The 25,663-nt window shown below is 43.9% G+C and overlaps 1 protein-coding gene across 1 annotated transcript; it reads right to left on the bottom strand.

Annotated features, from left to right (window-relative positions):
- Window positions 1-209: 209 nt before the first annotated feature.
- On the bottom strand, window positions 210-19,282 carry LOC309851347 (ADP-ribosylation factor 2). Its single transcript, XM_082706537.1, has 5 exons — window positions 19,018-19,282; window positions 16,400-16,566; window positions 9,137-9,247; window positions 4,780-4,904; window positions 210-2,020 (listed from the first exon to the last, which is right to left on the bottom strand). The coding sequence occupies exons 2-5, from the start codon at window positions 16,545-16,547 to the stop codon at window positions 1,859-1,861; spliced, it is 546 nt and encodes a 181-aa protein (XP_082562663.1). The 5' UTR covers window positions 16,548-16,566; window positions 19,018-19,282; the 3' UTR covers window positions 210-1,858.
- Window positions 19,283-25,663: the final 6,381 nt, after the last annotated feature.

Below are 25,663 nucleotides of genomic sequence, written 5' to 3'. Positions count from 1 at the left end.
GGACCCAAATCCAAAGTTCAAAGTTACTACACTGAGGTGGTCCCACTTACCCTCAACCCAGCAGCTCCAAATCCTAGAAGACAACCACAGTTGAAAGCACCAGGAAAACTGTCAGTGAGGATTATTGTTAAAGGAACAGAGTAAGTCTGCCAAGACGGAGGGGAAAAGGGATTTTTAAGTCTTTCAAAATATTCAGAAGCACACGGCTGTCCTCTCCTCCTTCCAAAGAAAGTTCTTTATTGTCCAGCCACTCAACAATGATTTAATGAGGCCCAGCACCATACTAAGCATAAATACAAAAACGTAAGACACAGTCCCTGCCAATATGAGTACAACCTTACTATTTCTCAGGAATTACTCCAGGGTTAAAACAAAATCTGGACTTGGATGCCAGTATTGCAAGGAACATTCTTTCAAGTCAATATTTTAAAGAAAAACATCACACCCCACATGTATCATGGTATGAAACTTCTTCCTAGTAATACCAACTTCATTATCATCAACAAACAGGGTTTACTTTTGTTAAAATTCACCTTACATTCCCCTCCTAGCTCTGTTAATTTGAATAAACATTTTTCTCAAAAAAGGAATTTTCAAAGGTGAAGTAGGGGAAGTGCATAGGTACACATTTGGCCAAGAGCCGTCTGCGCAAACGAGCTCTAGACTATCGCATGAGACCCAGCTCATCACCAGGCCGTTTCTATGAATGTTTTGAAGACAACATAAAGCACGTCTCCACACAGGACATCACTGCATCCAGAAGACGGAGTCAGCACTGCAGACAGCGGTTAGGATTAGACATTTTTCGTAGCAAAATTTAGCACCAACTCAGGGGCAGTAATAGGGGTTGCCGGGAATTTCATCTCCAAAATGAACCTCTCAATCCTCTTTCACTCTCAGAACTCACAGGTTCTGGGAACAGAAACTAAGTAACACCGCAAGCCGAATGGAGACAACTGAACTTGGTGACGATTCCATCTCAGGAGTGAAACCTCCTGCTTCGAGCACAGAACATTCAGCACAGAGCAGAGAAGTGGGAGCAGCTGTCTCAGGAGCCTGAAACCTGAGATGGTGATACAAGGACACAAACACGACCCTCACCTCCCTTCCGTAACCCGGCCCTTCGCTTGACTTTGGGGCCCCTGTAAAGAGCCTCGGCCTCACACTGGGTTACTTACTCAAAATGGTCTCCATTTGGCAAATAAGAGGCAACAAGGAGAAGGAACTAGCATGAGGGAATGACGTTCTAGTGTTACGGACTCTGGATACTCTAATGAAGAAGATCTCAAGTTTCTTTCAATAAAGTACATTAAACCAGGAAGAACATAACTTACGGGAAAATTTCGGAGCTGAATTTCAACCCTGCAGCAAGCAGGTGTCTTTTTTCTTGAGGACCGTTTGCTTCGAAAGCACTGAAAAGTGAGCCGCGAGCTCGGGCAGTGATGGGGAAGAATGACAGGCCATTCCTCGTTTACAAAAGGCCACCGAAGTCTAACATGACTCTGGGCAGGCATAGCCACCGGACCCAGGACGGCACAGCTCCACCTGGGCCCTGCCCTCCTCCTGCCCACCACGAGGGCCTCTCAGGCTGTTATGTGCCAGGAAAGCTCTCCGGACCCCTCCATCACCTGCTAAGTTGACCCTCGAAACTCTTGAAATGGAAGGTAGCGTTTAAAATGAAACACTGATTTTTCTTCAAATGTAAGCCTGGTTTTCTTATAGCATGGCTAAGGCACAGTGTGAGAAAGCTGCTCCCACTCCCAGCCACACACCCATCCTCGGCTCCTCACACGCACACACGCACACAGAAGAGGCCAGCTGAGTGTGCCACGATGCACGGCGAACAGGGCGCTTCCGATCACTTCTGCGTTTTGAGCTGGTTGGAGAGCCAGTCCAGGCCTTCATAAAGCCCATCTCCACTGGTCGCACAAGTGGCCTGAATGTACCAGTTTCTCTGGCGGAGGGAATGTAGGCCGAGCTTGTCTGTTATTTCTGCTGCATTCATCGCGTTGGGAAGATCCTTGAGAAAGAAAATTCAGGAATCAGTTTATAATGATGCCTTTTTATAATGAAAGACGCTCTTCTCCCAAATTCTCAGTCATAGGGCGCCTGGGTGGCTCAATGGGTTAAGAGTCTGCCTTTGGCTCAGGTCATGATCCCAGGGTCCTGGGGATCAAGGCCCACATCCGGCTCTCTGCTCAGCAGGGAGCCTGCTTCCCCCTCTCTCTGTCTGCCTCTCTGCCAACTTGTGATCTCTCTCTCTCTGTCAAATAAATAAGTAAATAAAAATCTTAAAAAAAAAAAAAAAAAGCAACACCTCAGTCACAGTCTCAGCTCAGCAGATCCCCAATTTCTCTCGCTCTCTCTGAACCTCTCAACTCCACTTCAGGAAACCCCATCAAAACATGAAGGATCTGACCACTTCTCACCACGCCCACAGCTACCCACCCACGCCTACCATGGCCACTTCTACCTCCGGGTACTGACATAACTTCCGAATTGGTCTCCTTGCTTCTGTGCTTGTTCCCCTTGAGTCTATTCTCAACCCAGTGGTCAGTAAAGTCAGAGCAAGTCACTCTTTCCAAGCCCTGAAGCGGATCCATCTCTCAGGGGGAGGAGCCGGAGTCCTCACCGTGGTCGGCAAGGCCTTCAGGACCCGAGTCCCCAGGACCCCTCCCTAATTTGCCTGCTTCATCTTATCCAACACAGCACTCTCCACGTGTGACTGTACTATAAAACTGACGTATTTGCTATGTTGATGACTTAGATTACCTGTCCCTAACTAGAACACAAGTTTTACAAGGGCAGGAATTTCTGTCTTGTCCTCGGATTATTCCAAGTTCTAGAACTGTGCCTGGCATGTGCGTGGTAAGGCAGATCTAGCAATACTGCTATGGAATGACATCACAACACGCTACGTGAGAAAGCAGGCAGATTCCCAGCATGTAAGTATGAATGCAATCACGCAGCTGCTTATACAGGCATGGAAAGCTGTATCTCTGAAGGAAGATGGAAGAAATTTAACATTATTTTACCCTGAAGACTGAGGCAAGAATATGTCACTTGGTACTCTAAACTGCTGGCAGATTTATACTACGAGCATGTTCTGCTTTTATAATTAAAAAGAACAAGCGTCATTCTCTTTTTAAAAGTCCATTAACTTCACAAGTGAAATTCAGGACTGGCATAGACCCAAACAGTAGGGTAAAGCCTAAGCGAATGACGGTCCAGCCACTGTTTAAAATCATGTTTACAGGGCACCTGGGTGGTTCAGTTGGTCCTGATCAGCTCAGCGTCATGAGCTCAAGCCCTGCACTGAGCTCATGCCAGGTGTGGAGCTACTTCAAAAAAAAATCTAGGGGCGCCTGGGTGGCTCAGTGGGTTAAGCCTCTGCCTTCAGCTCCGGTCATGATCTTGGGGTCTTGGGATCGAGCCCCGAGTCAGGCTCTCTGCTCAGCAGGGAGCCTGCTTCCCCCTTCACTCTGCCTGCTGCTCTGCCTGCTTGTGAACTCTTTCTCTCTCTGTGTCAAATAAATAAACAAAATCTTAAACAAAAATAAAAACAAAAAAATCTAAGGGGCGCCTGGGTGGCTCAGTCGGTTAAGCGTCTGCTTTTGGGTCAAGTCATGATCCCAAGGGCCTGGGATCAAGCCCCGCATCGGACTCCCTGCTCGGCGGGGAGTCTGCTTCTCCCTCTGCCCCTCTACTCTCTCTCTCTCTGTCAAAACTAAACAAAAAAAAAACCTAAAAAAAAACACACACACACAATAAAACACAATACAATATAAAACAAAATCATGTTACAAAGACCCGAAGGGCAAGAGAAATGCCTTGGATAAATCCGAACTGACAAAACACGAAGGACTCAGCCCCGTCAGATGAGCATGAGCTCAATCGCAGAACGAATGTATTCGTGACAGAGAAAGCAGAAGGAAACACATCACGACCTGACTGAGGTCATCTCAGGCTGGTAAATTCCATGACTCTACCTCATGCCACGATGTTCCCTTCCTTCCAAGCTTCGCTCTACTTTGAATCCCAGGGCGGGACAGTTCAACACTTGGCCCTCCTCCCACTCTTCCTTTACTACTTTCCGCTACATTTACACGAAGCCCCTTCTTCCTTCTTGACAGACCCCATTTGACACAACCATCTCCCCCCTCGCTGTCCCTGTCCCCTCCGTTCCAGCTGCACTGGCTGCCTTGCTGTTCCTAGCCCCACGCAGCTCCCTTCCCGCTGGCCTTCCAATCTGCTCAGATGTCGTCTTCTCGTGGAGGCATTCTGGCCCTTTCCCACAGCCAGCCTGCCCGCCTCCTCTGCTCACCTTCCTCTACCACACTTCCAGCAGACACACCACGTGTTACTGACTGACTCTCCTACCACTAGAACGTAAACTCCACGAACACAGGGAATTTTATCTGTCTTGCTGCTCAAGGCTATGTCACCAAAACAATGTCTATATCTTAGTAGATGCTCAATTCGTATCTGTTCAATCAATGAACAGAAGACATAAGCTAAAAAGGAAGTGGGGGGCAGGCCTGGCTGGCTTAGTTGGTAGAACACGTGACGAGTCTTGATCTTGGGGTTGGGAGTTCAAGCCCCACACTGGACACTGGGCCTAGAGCTACTTAAAAAAGAAAAAAAGAAAAAAGGAGGTGGAGGGAAAAGTTATGGTAGGGACTAGAGAGAGGGAGGCACACATCTAATTTAAATATCTGTATTTTTAAGTGAACATCTGGCAGCAATTTGGTCCCAGTACTCAGAAAGCCAACAACATACCTGTTTATTTACAAACACCAGTAAGACGGCATCTCTGAGCTCATCTTCTGCTAACATTCTGGTTAGTTCCTCGCGGGCCTCATTAACTCGCTCTCTGTCATTACTGTCGACCACAAAAATCAGACCTGGAAAGAAATCACAAGCATGTTGGTGATCTGAACCTAGAAAGTGAGAACGTTTATGTGCCCTTACAGCTTCTCCCTACCTATGCATATGGTTTCACTGAAAGCATTCAGGGAGAGACATCTACTCTGTGGAGTTAGAGAGGCTGCCAAGTTAGAGAGCCTGTCGCACCGCACTAGCCCATCTTTTTGGAAGCAAACAGGCTTTCCCCCAGGTTAACAGAAGAAAGAATATAGAGAAAAGATTAGGTTCATGCTTAATCACTTCACTTCTACATCCTGTTTACATAACAAAGTCCCCATAAAACCCAGGGACATCAAAGTTCACAAAAGCACCCCTGGTCGGCAACACTCAGCAGACACACATCACACATCAGAGGTAGCTGGAGGTCGGGCGTCCTGACGGAAAGGACAATGTTCTGGTGACACCCGCATCTTCAGCAGGTGTCCGAATGGAGGGAGTCTTGTACCCCTAACTTGGGAAGTCTGGCCCAACTCCAGGAAGTTGGTGCCGAGAAATCTTCGCAGGATCCCATTCCAGACAGCATCAGAGAAATCCCAGGAAGCACAAGATGGTCGAAGCAAGATACCATCACACTGAGTCTATGCCAAGCTGGCTGAACCCTGCACAGACCAGGTCATCACTGGCTGGGCCAACATGAGTTCCAGAGGATTCCCTAGGGGGAAAGCCAATATACACCCAAATACAGAACGGGGAAGACCCCTCTCAGCAGTAGTTTCTGTGGCAATAATGATAACAAGAACTGGGTGGTTAGCTGAGGTGAGTCCTCTGGGAGACAAATACGTGAAGCAGCTGCCAGAACGAGTTTGCTCCTAAGCCAGACCACGAGGATACGGGGGAGAAAAAGCCTTCTCCATCGTCCGTCAGTCAGAACATCCTGCAAATATTATTACCTGGTCACTGCTGGACCCCACATTCTAAAACACAGGCAAACTGAAAGGACTCAAAAAATGCCTAGGAGGGGCGCCTGGGTGGCTCAGTGGGTTAAAGCCTCTGCCTTCAGCTCAGGTCATGATCCCAGGGTCCTGGGATGGAGCCACGCATTGGGCTCTCTGCTCGGCAGGGAGCCTGCTTCCTCCTCTCTCTCTCTCTGCCTGGCTCTCTGCCTACTTGTGCTCTGTCAAATAAATAAATAAAATCTTTTAAAAAAAAAAATGCCTAGGATGGCAAAGGAATGAGATGCCACGCCAGACGAAAAAGAACGGATACACCGAGGGTATTTTATCGCGAGAAAAGACTCACTGGAAGGACTGCCAGCTGTCTTTATGTATCTGAAGAGCTATGCCATAAAGAGAGGTTCAACTTGTTTTATATACAGCTCACTTCGTACGCTGACGATCAGTGGGCGCAAACTACAGGAAGTCGTCGGACAGAGTCAACAGAACTGAAGAGGCAATGGGCTCCCTCGGGAGGCAACCCCACCACTGGAGACACACGTGCCCAGCTTTAGCCACTGCCTGTGGGGACACTGCCAGAGGGACCTCCCTGGTAGGAGAAGTGTAGTGGGACAAAATGACCTCTTGGTTCCTTCGGACACTGGGATTTCACAGCTGTGTCTGGGAGGGAAAATCAGTGCCTACCCTCCCGGCCTTCCCAGCTCTGGAGAGGCCAAGTGCGGCGGACAGCTTCCGGGTGTGGGGACAGTCCCCGGGTTTGGTGACTGCATGTGAGACAAAGTCACATCTGTTATATCACAACAGATTTCAAAAGTGCAGAACATTCAAAACCTCCCCCAAAATGTGATAGTCTACCTGTAGTATAACCAGGACTCTGATCTTAACTAAGCAAACAAGGTTATCCAGAAATTCAGGGAGATCCTGGCAAAACTGACAGGGTGGGAGCAGATATATAATCCCTTTGCTGATCCTAATAAAAATAAAGGTTTATAAATATTAAAGCCCATTTCATACTGTTTTTAATGTAAATCCTTATCCGAGAAACAAAAGAACCTAGCATCAGATTGACTTCACTTTTGAACTGGAAGAACCTAGAAAAGGTAAATTTACGCATGAATAGTGTGATCAAATATGTTTTAAATGGGAGGGGGTAATATATTTCCGGCTGCTTGCACATGCATAAAGTATCTTTGGACCAATATACAAGGAATACAAATGCTTGTCTATGGGAGTGGGGAACTGGGTGGTTAAGGAACAGGAATGAGACAATGACTTTTCTTTATATTCTTTTCTATCTTTTGGAATTTTGCAGTTATAAATGTATTCCCATTTAACGAATTAAAATAACTGAACCTACAATCAAGGAGAAAAATCCTTCCACATGGGAACTAATGGACCATTTTATGCACACTGTATAATAACATAATTAACTAAGAAATCACACAAACAATTCAAATTTCAATCTCTAGAAGTAAAGCCTAAGTGAACACACAGTTAAGTGTCTTATTGGAGAGCTAAACGCTATCATTAAGTCTGTCATACTCAACATACTGATGAAAAATTTTCAAATAAAAAAGGGCAGCATGACCTTTGAGGAGCCGGCAGGAGAGACAGGGGCAGCCTCCAAGGTTCCTCCTGGCTGAGATGTCCGGACCCACCACAGACAGCAAATCCATTCTTCAAACCGTCCCCATTTGCTGGTTTCACGAAGAGTCTAACTGACCCACCCCGGGGTCCTAGATCAAGCTGGGTGCCTGCCATCACCGCAAATTACTGAAGTTCCATAAAATCGGGCTTGTCATGAATAGAAGATTGAAAACAAAAAGGCATTCCAACTTTTGGTGACCGAAATGTGACACTACATGTGGCAAAAGGACTCCTGCCAGAGAATGAGGATGTAAAGTCTCTCACCATTTGGGCTCAGTGACGGTTAATTTTATGTGTCAACATGACCAGGCCACGGGGTGCCCAGACGTTTGGTCAAAAATTATTCTGGTGTGTCTGAGGGTGTTCCTGGCTGAGGTGAGTAACGTTTGAATCAGGAGACTGAGTAAAGCAAACTTCCCTTCTCAGCGTTGGGGCCAGTAGAGGGCGGAGGTGCTCTCCAATCCACTGCAGGCCTGAAGAGAACACAAAAGCAGTGGAGAGAAATCCCTGCCTGACCATCCTGGAGCTGGTCTTCTGCCCTTGGACTGGACTTTCCACCTTTGGCTCTCCCGGTTCCCCTGCTTGCCAAATGCAGATACTGGGCCTGCTCAGGCTCTAGTAACCATGTGGGCCAATTCCTCATAATAAATCTGAGACAGACAGACAGACACACACACACACACACACACACACGTGTAACTCCATCCATCCTCTTGGCTCTGTTTCCTCTGGAGAACCCAGTCTAATAAAGGCTCCTATCTGAGTGCCTACTACCTTCCAACCACAGAACGAAGCATTTTACAAAATCCATCTCATTTAAGCCAAATGATCCAACACGGCAGGTACTACCTCCATTTTATAGATAAGGAAACAGAGACAAAAAAAGACGAACTTTCCCAAGGTTTCATAGTAGAGCTGGGGTTCAAACCCACACTTTCTCATTTTATTAACTAATAAGGAATCGCAATAGTCTGGCCAAAATGGCACGTGCCAAGCCAAGTTACATGAACACTCCGGGTATCAACAGTACTGTGTGCAGGGGACTGAAACACAAAGAGAGAGAAATCAGGGAGTCATTACGGAAGTTGCTTGTGCTGGCTCTGACAAATAGAATCTTTTTTTAAAAAAATTTTTAAAAGCCCCGAAACCAGTGGTAAGGAAATAAGGCAATGATCTGGGATGCGTGTGTCAAGTCACGCACTTTCAGAATAGCGGGGCAACCAGGAGGGACCCGGCCGCACAAGATGCTGGCATCTGGGGTTCCAGCCTTGCCTGTTCATCTCTTTCTCACCAGCAGCATGACTTTTAGATATTCTCAACGAGTTTAAAAGATTTTACTGAACTCAAATTCTCTAAAACCTGGTACTTCATCTGAGGCACATACAACTTTCAGTTAAGCAAAAGACAACTTCATCAGGAGAGCCATTTTTTAACTAGTCTGCATTAAGAGCAGTTTTCTATGTAGGGCATTAATGCCCAAGTACTCTTTCTAGGAAGGCAGGGACCATTTTCCAAAAAGAAACCTCCCCAGTAAGTTTAAGTGGGCCATCAGAGGAGAAAGAACAACTGATGGTTCGTATAAAGTGGAGCACAAGGTTTTGCTTCAAGCATACATCCTTAGACACATTTAATCCAAATGGGTCCAAGGCCACAGACTGGACAATCTTTACCTTGGGTGTTCTGGAAATAATGTCGCCACAAAGGTCTGATTTTGTCCTGGCCACCAACATCCCAGACCGTGAAGCTGATATTTTTATATTCTACCGTTTCCACATTGAAACCTAAATTGGGAAGAAGGAGAAAATTTTTAATGAAGACTTTTAAAGAATTCTAATGAATTTCAGCTGACATTTGGACAGTATTTTTAATTTACAAAGCAACTTGCTAGTCAAAATCTTTAGCTCACAGGGGGAGCCTGGCTGGCTTAGCCAGTAGAGCATACAACTCTTGACCTTGGGGTCTTGAGTTCAAGCCCCACATTACTCTTAATTCAAAACAAAACAAACAAAAAAGATACACAGCTTACAAAACAGGGTGTATTAGTCTTCCATGCACCGTGACAGGAGTCTCAAACCTTCTCTACTCTCCAACCTCACACATCCTCTCCGATCTTATAGCGTACTTCAGGGCAAACAGAAACCATTAATGAGACTGACCTCCACCTTCCACCAAACAGCGTAGAAACCTACCTATCTCTGCACCCATACTTCTTTCTCTATTAGACGTCTAGACTTCTCCTAAGTCTCCAACCCATTCTTCTCAGCATGCTTAAGTCTTTACATCTTTCAAAAGAGCCCTTCCTTGGAGCGCCTGGGTGGCTCAGTCGTTAAGCATGATCATGATCCTGGAGTCCTGGGATTGAGCCCCCGAGTCAGGTTCCCTGCTCAGCAGGAGGCCTGCTTCTCTCTCTCCAGCCCTGCCTGTGTTTCCCTCTCTCACTGTCTCTCTGTCAAATAAATAAATATCTTTAAAAAAAAAAAAAAAGCCCTTCCTTGACTCCCCATCTTCAACTGCTCTCACTCTCGATTTTCCCTATCAAAGCCCAACTTCTCTAAGAAGCTGAGTCACATTCACTGCACCCACTGCATCACCTGTAACCCAACAGCACCTTCTGCTTCACTGTGTTACAAAGCTGGTCGGGCCAACGTGAGGCACGAGCACCATGTCAATAAACCCAACAAATGCTCCCCCATTCCTGCGTAATTCGATTTTATATCTGACACTACTGCTCACTCACTTCTTGAAACTCTTCCCTGGTTTCCCATTTTCCTTATATTTCTATGGCTGAATCTCCTTGGTCTACTTAGTGAGCTCAACCACATTTAACTGATCCTTAGATGATGGAGTTTCTAGGACTCTGTCCTGCTCCATCCATTCTCCTCTTTCCACTGCCCCAAGAGGTAATCTCACTCAGTTGTAGGGCTTCATTACCACGTTTGTGCTAACAACCTTCAAATTTACATTATCTCATCCCAGATCTCCTGAGCTTCAGGCTCATAATCCAGCCTTCCATCGACATCTTAGATTAGCTCTCTCAAAGTCTCCGATAAGACATGATGTCAAGGGGCACCTGGGTGGCTCAGTGGGTTAAAGCCTCTGCCTTCCGCTCAGGTCATGATTCCAGGGTCCAGGGATCAAGCCCCTCGCATCAGGCTATCTGCTCAGCAGGGAGCCTGCTTCCCTTCCTCTCTCTCTGCCTCTCTGCCTACTTGTGATATCTCTCTGTCAAATAAATAAATAAAATATTAAAAAAAAAAAAGACATTATGTCAAAACTGAACATAAGATCCCCACGACTCGAGGGACGCCTGGGTAGCTGGCTGAGCGTTTGAATTTTGATTTCATCAGCTCAGGTCGTGATCTCAGGGTTGTTGAGTTCAAGCACCCTGTTTTTGCTCCATGCTGGGCATTAAAAAAAAAAAAAAAGATCCCTGCCCCTCTAAGTTGCTCCTTTCCTAGTTACCCCTCGTACTGACTTCATCCTACAAGCTGGAAATCTGGGAGGCATCCCTGACACTTCCAAACTTTCTCACTCCTAAAAATCTCATTATCAAATCTTACCCATAAAACCTCCTAAATATCTAATAGCCGTCCTAACCAAGAGACAGTCATTTCTAGCCTCAATTACTGAAGTGACCTAACTACTCTATCTATACCTACTCTTCTTCTTCTCCATCTATTCATCATTTTCTAATCAAAACTTTCAAAATATACAATAAGGTCGTATCACTTCGCTACACATTTACGCTTGTCTAAGATATTTAAAATAAGAGGGGAAAAAATAATCTCTCCTTGGCTTCCCACACTCAAATCCCGAACATGACCGTCGAGGTCGACCACAACCTGGGCCTGCTCATTTTGAGTCATGCCTTGTTTTAGCAAGAGGCACTCACTACATTGCAGCAGTCTCAATTCTTGCTAAATAAATGTGTTAACTCAGTTCCATTCTAATCCTAAAGTGATGAGGGAAGGGAGGTGAGGCGTGAAACTTAGCAAAATCATCTTAAATGTAATCTGGAGAAATAAGCGAGTAAGCATAACCAGGAACTCTCTGAAAACAGTTAACAAATTATTTGTGAAGATATTATCAAACCTTAGGAATGCATGAAATAATTAAGTTCAAATGACTACAACAGGGAGTTGTCTAAAAGAAGACACATACACCCAAGAAAATTTAGAATATGATAAAGAAAGCATTTAAAATCAGCAAGGAGGGGTGCGTAGGTGGCTCAGTGGGTTAATAAGCCTCTGCCTTGGGCTCAGGTCCTGATCTCAGGGTCCTGGGATTGAGTCCCACATTGGGCTCTCTGCTTGGCTGGGAGCCTGCTTCCTCCTCTCTCTCTCTCTCTAATTACTTGTGATCTTTCTCTGTCAAATAAATAAATAATTTTTTTTTTTTTTAAATCAGCAAGGATGGGGCACCTGGGTGGCTCAGCTGGTTGAGCTTCCAACTGCTGATTTCAACTAGAGTCATGAGATTGGGGTCATAAGATCGAGCCTCATGTCAGGCTCCATGCTTAGCAAAGAGTCTGCTTGTGCCTTTCCCTCTTCTTTCCCTGCTCATTCTCTCTCTCAAATAAATAAATAAAATCTAAGAAGAAATTATAATAAAAAAATAATAAACCAAATCAGCATGGAAAAATTACCCGGTAAGTGGGTATGGACAACTGTCTACCCCTGCACATGTCCAACATATATGTGGCCATTTGGATTTAATTAAAATTACGTACAATTAGGGGCACCTGGCTGGTCCAGTCAGAAGAGCATGAGACACTTTATCTCAGAGTTGTGAGTTCGAGCCCCACCTTGGGTATAAAGATTACTTAAATAAAACACTTCAAAAAATATTTTAAAATAAAATTAAGTACAATTAAAAAGTCAGCTCCTCGATCACACCAGCCACACTTCAAGTGTTCAACAGCCACTCGTGGCTAAAGGTACCACCATGGACAGGATGGACACAGAACACTTCCATCACTGCAGAATGTTCTACTGGACAACATTGGCCTACTCATTTGAAAAATATAAATCCCTACCTTACTCATAACAGAAAAGTAAACTTCAAATAGATATAATATTTCAATGTTTTTAAAAACAAAATAAAAATAACACAGAAAGTTAGCAGCAGAAAATACTGGTAAATACTTTTATGACCCTGGAGTAAGGAAGACCTTTCTAAAAATGATATCCAAGCTTAAAAAAAAAGAAAGAAAGAAAGAAAGAAAGAAAGAAAGAAAAAGAAATTGGTAGGATGCCTGGGTGACTCAGTCAGTTAAGTGTCTGCCTTTGGCTCAGGTTGTGATGTCAGGGTTGTGGGACTGAGCTCCCCACGAGGGTCCACACTCATCAGGGAGACTGCTTGTCCCTCTATTCCTCCTCCCCGCACTCATACACTCTCTATCTCAAATAAATAAATCTTAAAAATGAAAAAAATTGGTAAATTTGAGCCCCTCAAATTCTATATGGCAAAACACAGAAAAAATGAGGTTGAAAGACAACTGACTGGAAAGCTAACACATGAAAAGAGTTGTTCCAGACCCGTGATATACCTCTTCAAATGGCTAAGAGACAAATAAACACGCTAACAAAAAGAAAAGACAGTAGAACCAAATTAAAATCAAGGCGTGGACTGGAGTGCCTGACTGGCTCAGCTGGTAGAGCACAGGACTCTTAATCTCGGGTCGCGAGTTCAAGCCCCACACTGGACAGAGACTACTTAAAAAATAAACGAATAAGGGGCACTAGGGTGGCTCAGTTCATTAACTATCCAACTCTTGATTTTTGGCTCAGGCCATGATCTCAGGGTTGTGGGACTGAGTCTCCAATCTGGCTCTATGCTCAGCTGGGAGTCTGCTTAAGATTCTCTCTCCCCCTCTCGCTGTCCCTCCTGCAGCACAGGCACGCTTGCTCTCTCTCACTCTCCTGCAAATAAATTTTAAAAAGCTTAGAAACTCAATAAAGAAATAAGATTGAGTCATAGAACAAATACAAACAGCCAACAGATGTTTGAATATATCCACCTACAATAAAAGAAATCCCAATAAAAATCAGTGTTCTTTCTCCATCCGTTTGGGAAAAATGAACATTTTTTAATAGTTGGTGACACAGCCTTTTTGGAGAGAAGTTTGGCAATGTGTATCCACATTTTAAATGTACTTAAGTTTTATTTTGCTTGTTTTTTGTTTTGTTTTTTAAGTAAACGCTATGCCAGTGTGGGGCTTGAACTCATGACTCAATCCCAAGAGCAAGAGTCCATGCTCTATGGACTGAGTCAGCCAGGTGCCTCTAAACGTACATTAGTTTTAACATAGCAATCCTTCCTCCAGAAATTACTGCAAGGAGTAGAGAACATGTCTGCAAAAATGTTAAAGATGCTTACTTCAGTGTCATTTACAAAGAATCACCACAAATAACTGAACCAAACATCAGTGGAAATTCATTAAAAATACAGCCACATAATGGAATACTATCCCCCATTATTAAAATTTCATGTCAATCTGTATAAATTGTTATTTAATCGCCAAAACTTAGTGACTTAGAATAATGATTCTGCCCCTCCAACAATTCTGGGGGTTGCCTCGGCTTCAGCTACGGAGTCCCCTGAGGGCTGAACTGAGCCCCTCTCTCTCCAGGTGGTCTTTTCATAACACTGAGCAGCCTCTTACGGTGAGGGCAGTGTTCCAAAAGTACAAGCCTCAAGACACAAGCACTTCTTCAATCTTTGTTTGAATTACATTTGTTGATGTCCTCTGGGTCAAAGCAAGCCATGTGGCCAAGCTGAGCATCACGGGAGAAGGGAATGACTCCCTGGGGGCCATCTGTTTCACAATCTAGAAGATGGATATCCCATTCACTCACCACATATTTACCAGACAGCTACTATGTGCCAGGCACTTTGCCAGAGGCCTGGGAACAATGGTAAAAACGACAGACATGGCTCCTGCCCTTATCTACAATGCCAAATATGTTGAGAATTTCTAAGAAGTTCTGGTTACTATGGAAATTTTTAACAGGGGAAAACCAGTCCAGGCCATCAGGAAAGGTGCCCCCAAGACATAACATTGAAACTAAGACCAAAAGAATGAGCTGGCATTAGCTACATAAAGGGGAAGGAGACTGAGGAAGAAGGCAGGAAAGCATTCCACAGGGAGGAAATAATATAGAAGGAGACCCAAACATACTGTTTAACGCAGTTTGAAAATAGCATGCATATGATTTTACAAAGGTATTCACCAAAATCTTAACCGTAGATTTTTTTTTTAATACTTATTTATGTTTTGTCTAACATTATGGGAGCACAAATTATTTTTATAATTGGAGAAAACCAAGCAATTACGCTATTTTCATTTTGGACTAATAGCATTTTTTTAAATTGTGGATGTGAACATTTCCTCCATCTGGTTTCCTCCTTCTCCAAATGTTGCAATCTCTGAAACCACTGCCCAAGTTCAAACTTGATCATTTGGCTTCCTGTGACTAATCCAACATTCAGAACACTACTTACTTCACATGTCATCTTGCGCGGCCTATTCTAACTCAGGACATTGATCTAGAGGCAGTTCAGAAGGCAAAGATTTAGTCCTATCAGATCTGCCTTTGCAAAAAAAATGGCCCACAAAACACAGTGCTAGTTTGCAGGAATAACTCTACTGCCAGGTTCTCCTCCAGTTTCTTCAGCTGGACACCAACTCAAGGAACTGGCTTGAGCCAGAGTAAAGAACATCACACTGCATCTTTACACCCTAGGAACATACTTCCTGGGGACATACTTCCACTTAGAAAGGCCAGCTGGAAGGAAGATGGACTGAAGGGGCAACAAGAGATTCCCAGCTCCCATTTCAGGCTTAGGCTGGGACACACACCAATTGACTGGAACACAGGGCATAACTGCCCTCCCTGGTCATTTGTCTAAGATTTTATTTTTAAATAATCTCTACATCCAACGTGGGGCTCGAACTCACAACCCTGAGATCAAGAGTCGCAAGCTCTGGGGCGCCTGGGTGGCTCAGTGGGTTAAAGCCTCTGTCTTCGGCTCAGGTCATGATCCCAGGGTCCTGGGATTGAGCCCTGCGTCAGGCTCTCTGCTCAGTGAGAGCCTGCTTCCTTTCCTCTCTCTCTGTCTGCCTCTTAGCCTACTTGTGATCTCTGTCTGTCAAATGAATAAATAAAAATCTTTTAAAAAAAAAGTCGCGGGGCGCCTGGGTGGCTCAGTGGGTTAAAGCCTCTGCCTTTGGCTCGGGTCATGATCTCAGGGTCCTGGGATCGAGCCCCACATCGGGCTCTCTGCTCAGCAGGGAGCCTGCTTCCCTCTCCCTCTCTCTGCCTGACTCTCCGCCTACTTGTGATCTCTGTCTGTCAAATAAATAAAAATCTTTAAAAAAAAAAAAATTAAAAAAAAAGAAAAAAAGTCGCAAGCTCTGGAGCACCTGGTGGCTCAGTTGGTTAAGCACTGAAATATTGGTTTCAGCTCACGTTGTGATCTTAGGGTCCCAAGATCAAGACCCGCATTGGACTCTGTGCTGTGTTAAGTCTGCTTGGATTTCTCTCCCTTTCCCGCTGCTCCTCCCCCACAAGGCTTACTCCCTCTCTCTAAAATAAATAAATCTAAAAAAAAAAAAAAAAACCTCTACCGACTGAGCCAGCTAGGCACCTCTGCCCTGTTTTAATCATTATCTTTTTCTTTTTTGCCAGGCAGAAAAGGTTAAGGGTACTTATCCTAAATGTGTCCATTTGATTGCCCTGTAAACCTAGCAATGGTCCTAGAGATGCCAGGGAGCAAGTAGGAAATTCTATATTACCTAGTTTGGGCCTCAAAAAGTTTATGCTCTTGGGGCAGAAAAGATTTTTTAAAAGATATATTCAACAACATAAAAGGCATGTAAAAGTGTAACATACTAACTTGTAAACTGGTCTCATCACAAGTCCTGAACATACCTATTGTAGGGATGGTAGTCACAATCTCTCCCAGTTTCAATTTATACAAGATGGTAGTTTTTCCGGCTGCATCCAAACCCACCATAAGAATCCGCATCTCTTTTTTCCCGAATAAACTTTTAAACAGTTTTTCAAAAACATTCCCCATTGTGACTGAATTCTGTTACCTAAATGAAAAGAAAGGCAAGTCAAGTAATTGTTCTTTGCAGAGATATAAAAACACCATACATAAAATACAAGTCTCTATTAGAGGTGACTTCTAGTAAAAATTTAAACAATTTTAAGTATAATTTGAACAAGAAAGAGTAGTGTGTTTTGTTTTCAAAGGGAAATTCAACTAAGTCTTTTGATGCCTTGCCAGAAAATTCTCTTTTCCACTGCAGCCTCCAAGTAAGGTAAGTGGAAACACAGTCTCAATGCTACCTCTATGGCAGCAGGCTTTGGTCAGCCTATAGCAATGCCAAAACAAATACATCTGAACCCTCTTGAAATGAGAACTAATGAAGCAGAGAACCAGTTTATTTTACAGGATGTAAAGCTAAGTCCTTAAGGTAGGTTAAATATCAGTATCTTTTCGAAATGTAGTAGTTGCCTTTGGCTAACAAACAGTATCAACGCCCAGAAAAGAACCTAAGACAATTTCAGAGGGGAGAAATATAGCACTGGGACACCACACCGGCTAACAGAGAAACTGACTGGCAAACATCCCCTGTTGACCATCACCTGACTCTCAACCAGTTTAACTTTTTATTGAAATGTAATTTACATAAGACAAAAACACACTTGATAACCAAACAGTTCAATGAAATGTCATAAACCAATCAAAATATGATTACCAGCGACCCGGATCTCCGGGTCTCCCATCCCAGTCATTACCTCCCAAAAGGTAATCACTGTATGGACTTCGAACAGCATAAGCGTTCAATATTTTATTTTTTAGAAGAGCGCATGTTAGATTCTATAAAGGCAATAGTAAAGACAGACTAGCTTTGCAGAAATTTATTCTACAGTCTTTTAACACAACAGCCTATTTGAAGTGTGAGCCTGACATTTTAAAGACTTAAAAGTAGTCCTGTGTCTGCATCTCTAAGCTCCTGAAAGTCTACAAAGATTCTTCAAAAATAAGAAGAAAGTCCTTGCTTCAAAGACTATGATTTTCCCTTTCAACTGCTAACCATGGGCGCCTGGGTAGCTCACTCCGTTAGGTGCCAGACTCTTGATTTCCGCTCAGGTCATGATCTCAGGGTGGTGAGATCCAGCCTGTCACAGGGATGCCGGCTGGGAGGGGAACCTGCTTAAGACTCTCTCTCTCCCTCTGTATCCACCAACACCCCCTCCCCAAATAAATAAATAAAATAAATTGCTAACCAAAGAAAAACTTTACTCTCTGGCAGAACAGAGGCAAAAATGCAACAAGGACAGCCAGTCTCCGGTTCGTCTGGACCCTAGTGATCTCAAGGGGGAAGTCACCAAATTCCAGAGCGCCCACGTCTGAAACTCAACGCTTTCCCACGGTAGCTTAACATGGATGACGTCCGAGCATACACCATTCCATTCTACGACCAGAGAAGCGAAGCAGGGCATTGGGCCGTCTGGGTGGCTCAGCCGTGGGGTGTCTGCCTTCCGCTTCCGTCATGATCCCAGGGTCCTGGGATAGAGGCCCACACCGGGCTCCCTGCTTGGCGGGAAGCCTGCTTCTCCCTCTCCCACTCCCTCTGCTTATGTTCCCTCTCCCACTCCGTCTCTCTCTGTCAAATAAATAAATAAATTTAAAAAAAAAAAAAAAAAAAGCAAGGCACTTATCCCGTCTAAAAATGAAGTAAAAGTGAACTGCTATAACCAAAGAATGACGAGTGCTCTAACCATTCATAGGAGGTCTGTATGTAAAGTATATACACGTCCAGGGCACTGCACCAATCAAAATCTTGTTGGGCGACAAAAAGAGAGATGCCTTGTCTTTGGTTCCCAAAAAAAAGGGGGGGGGGCAAATCGCATAGATGAGGAAAAACTAAAAGGATGTCAAGGGTCAAGGGAGGAGGTACTCCCTAATTAGATGTCCTTTGAGGCTCACCCGCGCTCGATTCCCCCTCCCAACTACACACGGTACACCACCTAGGTTTTCCCCTCCTGCTTCTCTTTTCCTCTTCTTTCCACTCATCTGCCAGAGGCGCCCAAATCCCGCTGAGCCTCTGGAGACCCTCTGGGGAAAAACGTCCAAGACCCCGGCGCCTCTTCGACCCGCACCAACTATCCATCAGGGAGGAACGGCGGCGAGACCCCCAGGGCACTAACGGGAGCGGGTGGCCAAGTGGACGTGCGCGGCGGACAGGCACGCGCACCGGGTCCTCGGGAAGAGACTCGAATGCCTTTTCTGCCCACCCGCCAAGCCGCTCCGCCTCGAGATGCCGGTCCTCGGGAGAGCGGAGGACCACGGGTGGACGCGCCAAGCTTCCCTCGGGTCCCCACAACGCCGGCCCTACAGAAGGTGGAGAAGCGCCAGGGAGCCCAACCCCCTTCCGCAGGCCAACCGCTACTCTCTGGTTTCCCGCCCGCTGATGGTGCGGAAATCCAAGCAGACCTTAAGTGCTACCGCTTCTTCTCCGTAGCCCGCTACTCACCTGCCACCGCACTGAGCACGAGTACCCACACCACTGCCTTTCGGATTTCGGCTCCCTCTTCAAAATGGCGACTGGCGCGGGGGCGGGAACCTCAACCAACCAATCACCCTCCGCCTCTTGGAGCTTTCGTACCAATGAGCTCGAAGTTCCGTGAGTGACGACATGTCTGACCAATGCAAAGGACAATAAGAGCCTAGGCGGGAGGAGGCCCGCCCCTCGCGGCCTAGGCGACGGCACGAAGCTCTGAAAATGCCGGGTTCATCTTCCAATGACAGCTCCCGGCGTCCGGGCGAGACACTCCCACACGCCCCGCCCCAATGCCTCACATGACCAATCAAAAAAGTCAAAGGAGTTCCGATTTGCTCCGCCAATCAACTTGGAAAGATCCCTAGGATTGAACTAACCCGGGGAGCTTTTGAACCAACCGGGTGGGGGCATGTGGGCGGGGCCGAGTTCCTAGTGATATTTAAGGAAATTTGCCTCTTTGGAGCTAAAAGTAGAAACCAGTTTGGGGCGGTGTCCTGTATGGGAAATACCCAGATATTAACACAGAAGTTAGGCTTAAGGAAAGTTTCCTACTTAGTCTGAAGCTAGATTGCAGCCCTGCCTCTAAACAGATTGTCAATAGTTGAGTAAGATACTAGCCACCTGCGCCAGAGGCGCCCAAATCCCGCTGAGCCTCTGGAGACCCTCTGGGGAAAAACGTCCCAGACCCCGGCGCCCTAGCCACCTGCGCCAGAGGCGCCCACAGTATCCCAGCTAGCCCTCTCGATGACTCAAATCCCTTAAACGCCAACTTGGTTAGCTAAAAAGGTAACCAACTCTGTAAATGGTATCTGAGATAATCAGAAAACGAACACCTGTTAAACACATACAATGTGCCATGAACTATGTCAAGGACTCTTTACCTGCATGACCATAATGCGTTGTGAGTTAGAAACTGTCATTTCCATTTTACAAAGAGGAAAATTAAGTAGCCGAAAAGAGATAAAAGCTTAGGTTTTGATCCCTTTACAGGATACTTTCTGTCCTGGCCGCAGTAATTGTGTATATGACAGTAAATATATGAGGGGTTTTTCTATGTGACTCCTTAAAAAATTTTTTTCTGACTACAAAAAATTATACAAAGTCACTTTTTATAAAAAGATTTTATTTATTTACTTGAGAGAGAAGGAGAACAAGCAGGGGGAGCTGCAGAGGGAAAGGGAGAAGCAGGCTCCCCGCTGAGCAGGGAGTCAGACTTGGGACTCTATCCCAGGACCCCAGAATCATGACCTGAGTTGAAGGCAACCACCCAAGGGACTGAGCCACCCACGTGCCCCTACAAAGCCACTTTTTAAAATACATGAAAAATGACATTCCTCACCAGAATGGACGCAAAGGAGGGGGGAAGAGAGAAAAAAAATTACCCATCATTCTATCATCTAGGGGCAATCACTGTTACATTTTGGATTATTTCTTTTCTGTCATTTTTCCTTGAAACTTTTCTACATAGTTCAGATTGTGAATACATAAAATTTGGGGTTTTTTCCAGTTAACATTTTAATTTGAGCATTTTCCACATTACTTAATATTTAAACATTTTTGAAAGCTGTGTAATATTCCCATATGGATATACCCTGATTTATTTAATCATTTTCATGGAATTCAACATTTAGATTTTTTTAAAGTTTTTCTACATGAATAATGTTGCAGCGAACTTTTTCCCCCAGCATTCCTGTCTGCTTTTTTCTTAAGAAAAACCCCAAAAGTGAATCACTAGGTTAAAACATGAAGATATTTAAGGCTCTTGATAACATATTAAGCCTACAAATCATTTTCTGACTTTGCAAATGTACATTCCCACCCTAAAATGTACATTTTCCCATTCACTTGGCAATGTACATTTGTACATTTCCCATTGCCAAGTAAAAACAGTGCTTACTTCATCATTTGATGAACTCTTTTTAATGTGTTTTGTTTGCTAATTTGATAACCAAAAGAAAAAAAAAGTATCTCATGTTAGATTCATTTTCATCTTTTTGATTACTTGTTTTTCCCCAAATGATTACTAGTATTTTTATTTCATCTACTACAAATGATCTATTCATGTCCTTCTGCTGACTCCCAAGTCAAAGATGCAAAACTGTTTTGCCAGTAATTATGAAGAATGCTTAAATGGATTCATTATAACCTGAGAAAAGGGTAAAATAGCAAAGAAAAGGTTTTTCCTACCACTGTTTGTACCCTACAAAAAGAATGTATGATAATAACGAGACTTTATCCCTCCACCTCAATGACCTGAGAATATGCATTATTTTCCCAAGATCTCCATCATGATGCCTATGAATAAAATAAAGTCCCTGATAACATGGCACTCAATTGTTCAAGGATTACAACCATGTATAGATACACATATTCACACAGAGAGATGTTTATATGTATACACACAAATTTATGTTTTATATGTTTATATGTATGTTTTATATACATATGTTTCCTATGTATATGTTTTTTAAGATATTATTTTTTTAAGTATTTCCCACACTGAACAAGGGGCTCGAACTCATGACCCCAAGATCAAGAGTCCCATGTTCTTCCAACTGAGCCAGCCAGGCACCCATCATATATTTTTTATAATAATATGCAAGGGAATGTATGGGAGAGGGGCTAGAAGAAAACAGGTCTAACTTACTAATGATTGTATTCAGGAGACAGAGCTGTGATTTTTTTTCTTTAAGTGATTGAGAGAAAATACTAATTTCATAATGCAAAACTCGACCTTTTTTTTTTTTAATACAAAACCCACAATTAGGAAGAAGTTTTAATTGAAATCATGGTAACTGTTCAGGGAAGATTTATTAAGCTCAATTGTGGTGACTCAATAAATGAATTGCTTGTGGTGATGTTGCAGTAGAGTTTTTTTCTTAATAGAAAATACCTCTTGGGGTGCCTGCAGGGCTGTCGGCTAGGCGTCCGACTCTTGGTTTCAGCTTAGGTCATGATCTCAGGGTCATAAGTTGGAATCCTGTGTCTCCGGTTTCTCACTCAGCAGGGAGTCTGCTGGGGATTCTCTCCCTCTCCTTCTGCCTCTCCCCACCCCCATGCATGCATACATGCTCTCTCTCTCAAATAAATAAATAAATCTTAAAAGAAATAAGGAAACATTTCTTGTTGATATAATGTTATTTGTATAGCATGACAAGTAGAAATTGCTCCCGGGAGAAACAGGATCATTTCACCCTGAGAAATATCTTATTTGGAGATAGCTTTCCTTCTCTGAGTTAGACTTTAAAATCAGCTAATAGTGTTACTAGTATTATAGTACTGTTGGTAGTAGTAGTTAGTATCCGTGTAACTGCTGCATCAGGTAGTGAATGTGTTAGGTACTCCATGATAATTATCTCATCTAATTCTTATATGAAAACATTTAAGTTTAGAGTGTCCAAATGTCACACAGTATACCCACACCACCCTCCCCAAGGTGGTCATCCCCTGATGACCCCAAGATCAGGACTTGCATGCCCTACTGACTGAGCCAGCCAGGTATCGGTTTATCCCTCTATTCTGGTCACACTTCCGCTCTAGAGATATCTTCTTCTCTTGGAAAGCCCTACTTCATATGTTCCTTGCTCTAGAAACCACCCTGCAGAAACCATATACAAACCTTCACTTTTTCTCAAAAGCCCTCCTGAGAGCCATCACAGATAGCCAGTATTGTTATGACCAGTGAGCTGTGGTTTACTGACCTCTAGTGTCTTAAGAATCCAGGCAACTCGACACTTCCCAGGAGACTCTGACTTCCTTTTCGCAAGATGCATAAAAGCTCACCAGACCAATTATCTGAATAATCCCTTTCCAAAGACCGGCAAGCAGCTCTCTGGCTCTACAATGTTAATATCCAGGGTTAGGCAGCCTGGCAAACACTTTGGGGCTCTCACTAGAGGATGATCTGGTTTCCATAGCAACATTCATTCCTTTCCATGGAGGATTCTATCATCTCTCCTGCCCACTCAGACTTTCCAGAATGAATTGGTTTTTGTGACTATAGGTGTTTGTCCTTGATATTCCAAAGACGAAAGACATATTCATCAAAACAAAAAACACAAAACACCACCAAAACAAGACAAAACAAAACAAAACCCAAAAAACCCGACTGCAGCTGAAATACTGCATTGCACCAGCCTGCCTTCCTTTCTTTAAAAATTCCATACCCTTTCTCCATTTTGCTCTCTTCCCTAGCCTTATTCATCGTGTTGGGAAATAGGTTTCTCCAACAGAAAACAAACAGATGGTGACTCCATTTTCCTAAAACTGGTTACCATGGGGGCTATGAAATGAAGTTTTCAGCGAGTCTCCTTTAAGCCTGAGCTTAGGGCATGGGTGGCTGACCTCTGGGTTATGATTGGAGGTGCAAGAGTAAGGGTCATTATCCACATAAAGCTCCCTAGAAAGAGGTCACAACCTCTGAAATTCCACCAGTAACAATTCGTTTGTTTAGGATAAGCATTGCCGTCCCCAGCAATATTCTCTTAAATTGCATATACCTCTGGGAAGAGTAATATATGAGGTTGCTAATACGTAAAGGACTTGGGAAAAATAGGAAGCAGTGCAAAAAGAAGGGTGTAAAAGGGGCTCTAGGGACCACTTTTATCTGCTTCACAATGGCATCTTCTACAAGAGAGGCGGTGCAGGTCCTTGTCACTTACAACACAGAGCCACTGGAGGATGTTCTCGACGTTTACAATGCAGCGGCGAATTCCCTACATAGCACTGTTCCCTGAAACACCTGCATGCAGTCTTGCTGGAAGATGTTTGAAACCCACACTGTGAAGTGACCAAAACACATCTCTGTTCCCAGCACCATTTATTTAACCCTAGAGTTTCCGCAGACAAAAGGTAGTTTTCCTCTGGGCAATGTGACAAGCACCAAAAAACTTCATTGCTTTGTTAAATAAACCAGATGACATGAATTCAGCTTATTTCTACTTAGGTTACTATTGCCTTCACTCTTCAAAACACAGAAGAAATTTTTCCCGCAGTTAAATTCTTACAACTGTTACAACCAAAATACCAGAAAGTTACTAAGCCCCATTCCAATGGAGCTCTTACTAAGTGATGTTTAATGGGCCATAATTTGAACATAGAATTATATCCATGCAGTCATTTAGTCTTTGAGTCAGGCCTCCACCTAGAAATGTTGGTTACCCATCGGGGAGGAACATCTGATATTAAGTTTCACTATGTAGAAGCCTGGAATCATGTTATTGTTACTAACAGGAAATAGAGTGTATTAGTCAGTGTTTTAGTCTGTTCTCTATAGAGAAACAGAACCAATAGGGTGTATTGTATAAATATCTGTATTAAATAAAAAGATTTATTTAAGAAATTGGCTCATGCAATTGTGGAGGCTTGGGGAGTCCAAAAATTTGATGCGACCGGCTGGCAAGCTAGAGATTCAGGAAATATTTGCAATTCAAGTCCAATGGCAGAGTGCTAGGAAACCAGGGAGATGTGATGTTGCAGATGAAGTCAGAAGGCAGTCTGCTAGAAAATTTCCTGTTGCTTCCAAGAGAACAGCATTTTATTTAATGTGGGCCTTCAAGTGATTAGATGAGGCCCACCCACATTATGGAGAGCATCTACTGTACTCAAAATCCATGCATTTAAATGTAAATCTTGTCTAAAAATATCTTCATGGAAACATCCAGTATAATGTTTGACCAGGGATCTGGGCACTGTGACCCAGGCAAATTGATACATAACATTAACCGTCACACTGGGTCACACAGTGGTGGCCATATTCAACAAGAACAGATATCGATCAAACCTCTACCACCACCACCTCCATTCCTCACTGTTATTAATCCTAGACACTGCAATGTCTAATTCATCATTATGCCATTATCTTTTGTCCTTTCATTCAAAGTCCCTAATACCCCTTTTTTCTCTGACTCTCCCTAGTCTCCCCTCATCTACCTCCTGCTTCCCTAAAAAGCCCTGCAACCCTTAGAAAATTATCCTGGTCATTTATACTTCAGGATAAATTTAGGGGCACCTGGCTGGCTCATTCAGTAGGGCATGTGACTCTTGATCCTGAAGGTGTGAGTTCAAGCCCCATGTTGGACACTGAAATTACTTTAAATAAAATAAAGTAAATCTAAATCATTGTTAACTGTCTTACCTACTTTATCATTGTAAAAGAAAAGCATATATTTTTTAAAGATTTTATTTATTTATTTGACAGAGATCACAGGTAGGCAGAGAGGCAGGCAGAGAGAGAGGAGGAAGCAGGCTCCCCGCTGAGCAGAGAGCCTGACGCAGGGCTCAATCCCAGGACCCTGAGATCATGACCTGAGCTGAAGGCAGAGGCTTTAACCCACTGAGCCACCCAGGCGCCCCAAAGAAAAGCATATTAAGAGGATTTCAAGATCAATAAAGAGCTGAGGGAAGTATTTCTTTTGAGGAAGGGAAAGAAAAAAAGAAAGTGACAAACAAATCAAGGCAAAGAGAAAAAGCCAGATTTTGGAGAAGATGGAAACCAGATAAACTCCAGGGGTCTAGATAATTCATGAATGATCTTTCCAAGGTGTCACCATTGCAGTAAATCAGCTCTCACTGTTTTCTATCTTCCTCAGGATAGTCAAGGTTGCAGCTGCCTGGGAGA

Source organism: Mustela nivalis (genome assembly GCF_964662115.1).
Source record: "Mustela nivalis genome assembly, chromosome: 17".
Lineage (NCBI taxonomy): Eukaryota > Metazoa > Chordata > Mammalia > Carnivora > Mustelidae > Mustela > Mustela nivalis.
The sequence above is the reverse complement of the archived record's forward strand: the minus strand, read 5'-3'. Positions and strand labels throughout refer to the sequence as shown.